The sequence below is a fragment of the Raphanus sativus genome, chromosome 3 (assembly GCF_000801105.2).
Source record: "Raphanus sativus cultivar WK10039 chromosome 3, ASM80110v3, whole genome shotgun sequence".
In the NCBI taxonomy this organism is placed as follows: Eukaryota; Viridiplantae; Streptophyta; class Magnoliopsida; order Brassicales; family Brassicaceae; genus Raphanus; species Raphanus sativus.
The window spans coordinates 19,806,658-19,810,044 of NC_079513.1; the positions used below are offsets into that span (position 1 = coordinate 19,806,658).

The following is a 3,387-nucleotide window of genomic DNA, read 5'->3' on the forward strand; positions in this document are numbered from 1 at the left end:
GAACAAACTAAACTCAAATCTCAACCCCCACTTTTCAAATACTAAACCCTAAATCTTAGTCATTAAACCCTAAACCCAAGTATAAACCATAAACCCAAATAGAATATAACAAACTAAACCCAAATCTCAACCCCCACCATCCAAATACTAAACCCTAAATCTTAATCACTAAACCCAAAACCCAGTATAAACTATAAACCCAAATTGAATGTAACAAACTAAATACAAACCTCAACCCAAACACTTAACCATAAACCCAAGTATAAATCATAAACCCAAATATAATGGAACAAAATAAATAGTATAGTACATATTGGTGAACAAAATGAAACACTTTCTATTAATCGTCAAATGATAAAACTATACCCCAACCAGTAAATGTCAACCCACATCCGAGATATAAATAGTTTCTCGCGTTTTCAAATATTGAAAGTCTCTAGATTATTACATTTTTAATAAATAGTATGGAAATATGTTCCAAATAGTATGGTAACCTTATATAAATAGCTACACTAAAGAATATATACTATACTATTTCGTTCACCAAATATAGTATAGACGGCGAGTTCATCTTTTCTAATTCTTCTTTTTTCAAACGTACTGATACACCTTCACTTCGTTCACCGTCGTTATTCTTCACCGCCATATGAAGATCATCTTTATCTCCTCTTCTTTTTTCGACACAAACGACGCTTCTACCGGTCCTCCGGTGTTATTCTTTACCATTGGATCACTAAAACAAAAAGAGAAACATATTATAAAAGCAGAAACAGAAATATAGTATAAGAACATAAACAATGTATAAAACAAAAATAGAAACAATGTATAAAAGTGCGATGTCACCTCTTTCTTTACGGTGCTATCTTCTCCTCTGAACCCAATTTCGTAAGCCCAAAATATTTGTTTATTCCTTGTTTTAAGATGAAGTATCATGAGTTTGTACGATGAAAAAGAAACAGAGATTTGGTAAAAAGAGGAAGAAGAAGAAAGGAGATGTGCATAAATGATAGCCACAATTTGGTAAAAAGAGGAAGAAGGAGAGAAGAGATGTGGAGATATAATAGCCACAAATTATTATGTTGTTTATTTAATATTAATTTTGATAAATAAACTCTCAGCAGGTCACATGGGTCACAATTAAGGGGCAATATGACTATTATTTATAATGTGATGGTTGTATATAGGTGAATTATTAGTTATCTAATGAATTATAATTTGTTTGAAGGTTATACAGCCCAATTCCCCTATTAATAATACAGTATTTTCGAAATAATAATGTCTTTCGTCACAATATATATTAATTAATTTGACTCCTTTTTTGTCAGCAATAATTAATTTGTCTATATATAATAATCACACTAAACGTCTACATCGCATGTTCCCTTCAAACATTTGGCTTCTTTAGCTCTCATAGAACTCCACACCTATCTAAACTGCCTTCTAATCATTTTACTCGATCGAAGAGGAAAAGTTGTAAATTTTAGTTTTATTTTCTTGAGACTGCAACGGAAAAAATGGGAAGAGCACCATGTTGTGAGAAAATGGGGGTAAAGAGAGGACCATGGACCCCCGAAGAAGATCAAATCTTGATTAACTATATTAATCTCTACGGTCATTCTAACTGGCGAGCGCTTCCCAAACACGCAGGTGATTTTCATTTCTTTTGTACAGTTATTTTATATCAATAGTTCTTGACCTGTAAGCAATACTCTTCTGGTGTTTTTGGAGAATTTGTTTAGGTTTACTTAGATGTGGGAAAAGTTGCAGACTTCGTTGGATCAACTATCTGAGACCAGACATCAAACGTGGCAATTTCACTCCTCAAGAAGAACAAACTATCATCAATCTACATGAAGTCTTGGGCAACAGGTATGTCTTTGTTTGCTTAAAAAAGAGTAATCATCAATCTGCTAACGATTCCTTGAACGACGGTTACAAAATCAAACGATTTTATTTCCCATTTACTTTTGCCACTTTGCAAAATTTCTTCTGTGTCATTACTCTATAAGTAGACTTCAGTCTAAGTTTTTAATCATCTAGAAATTTTAATAAGATTGGAAAATAGTCTAAGCTTTTATAAACGATTTTCCAGTTGTAAAATATTTTAGTTTTAAACACTGTGGGGCTAAGGAGGAGATTCATACCCGTGATGTGCTCAGTATCAAAAGACTTAATTACCTTGTTTTCATAGTTTTTAATTGAATAAACCCCAAACAACCTTCAATATTATTGCTATTAGACAAAATTTGCACCTCGATCGATGCAGAACATATTAGCTTTTGGTTTGTTGTCTTCTTCTATCTCCATGTTTTCCGGTTTAAAAAGCAACATTAGACTAATATATTGATAGTTGCTTAAACAAAAAGAAGACTAATATATTGATGAAATCCATACTATATTACAATTTACATGACATACAGTTTTCCTAATAATGTTTAGTTTCGTTTGTTTGTTATTATTTAGATGGTCTGCAATTGCTGCAAAATTGCCAGGACGAACCGACAATGAAATTAAAAATATTTGGCACACTCATTTGAAGAAAAGACTCAACAAAGACCAAAACAATAATGGCGGAGTCACCAAAGACCTTAACCGAACTAACGAGACCACACACGAAGACAAGGAATCTGTGATTGTGGACACAACTTCTACGCAACAGTTTAGAACATTACAGATATCAAATAATAACAATGCGGACGCTATGATGTCGTACGAGGACATTTCTGCAATGGTTGATGAGAGTTTTTGGTCAGACGTCATATCGGTAGATAATAAGAATAGTACAGAGAAAACGATGGAGGATTGGGAGGGATTGCTGGATAGGAATAGTAAAATATATAGTTATAATAACTCGAAGTTGTATAATGATGATATGGAGTTTTGGTTTGAGGTTTTCAGTAGTAGTCGTAGGATTGAGGAATTTTCGGACGTAGCCGAGTTCTGATTTTGATTTTGTGTTGTTTTTGTCGTTAAGACTTGGAAGTCTTTTGGTAAACCAAATAAATATTGGGAAAATTGTTTTTTAACCCAAAAAAACAATAACTATGTCCTTTTAATCTAATTTCTATCACTTTATATCATATTAGGCTAAATGTTTTCTAAATGGCAATACTACCCTTAAATTTCAAATAAAAATCCGAAATTACAATTAAAAAAACTAATTTTGAATATTATAATATCTTTTTGCTAAAAAGTTAGAAAATAAAAATTCAAAATCTCAATTAAATTTTTAGCCCAGAAAACAATTTCCTTTTTTTTAAGATTTTATTTTTCTTCAAATATTTTTTTAAGATTTTTTTTACTAAAAGTTTTTTTTAAAGATTTTTTTACTAAAATATTTTCTTTACTAAAAGTGTTTTTTAAAATTAAAAATTTCATTTATTTTTT

The 3,387-nt window shown here is 31.1% G+C and overlaps 1 protein-coding gene across 1 annotated transcript; it reads left to right on the forward strand.

The window, feature by feature from the left end:
- Positions 1 to 1,388: 1,388 nt before the first annotated feature.
- Positions 1,389 to 3,042, forward strand: LOC108845922 (transcription factor MYB14-like). The gene is made up of 3 exons (XM_018619122.2): positions 1,389 to 1,647; positions 1,740 to 1,869; positions 2,464 to 3,042. The coding sequence occupies exons 1-3, from the start codon at positions 1,515 to 1,517 to the stop codon at positions 2,942 to 2,944; spliced, it is 744 nt and encodes a 247-aa protein (XP_018474624.1). The 5' UTR covers positions 1,389 to 1,514; the 3' UTR covers positions 2,945 to 3,042.
- The last annotated feature ends 345 nt before the right edge of the window (positions 3,043 to 3,387 follow it).

What these genes read in the sequence shown, in the direction of transcription:
- LOC108845922 (XM_018619122.2), top strand. Translation starts at nt 1,515, where the DNA reads ATGGGAAGAGCACCATGTTGTGAGAAAATGGGGGTAAAGAGAGGACCA. An exon ending in AGCGCTTCCCAAACACGCAG is followed by an intron (nt 1,648 to 1,739) that starts GTGATTTTCATT and finishes GAATTTGTTTAG; the next exon opens with GTTTACTTAGATGTGGGAAA. An exon ending in CATGAAGTCTTGGGCAACAG is followed by an intron (nt 1,870 to 2,463) that starts GTATGTCTTTGT and finishes GTTATTATTTAG; the next exon opens with ATGGTCTGCAATTGCTGCAA.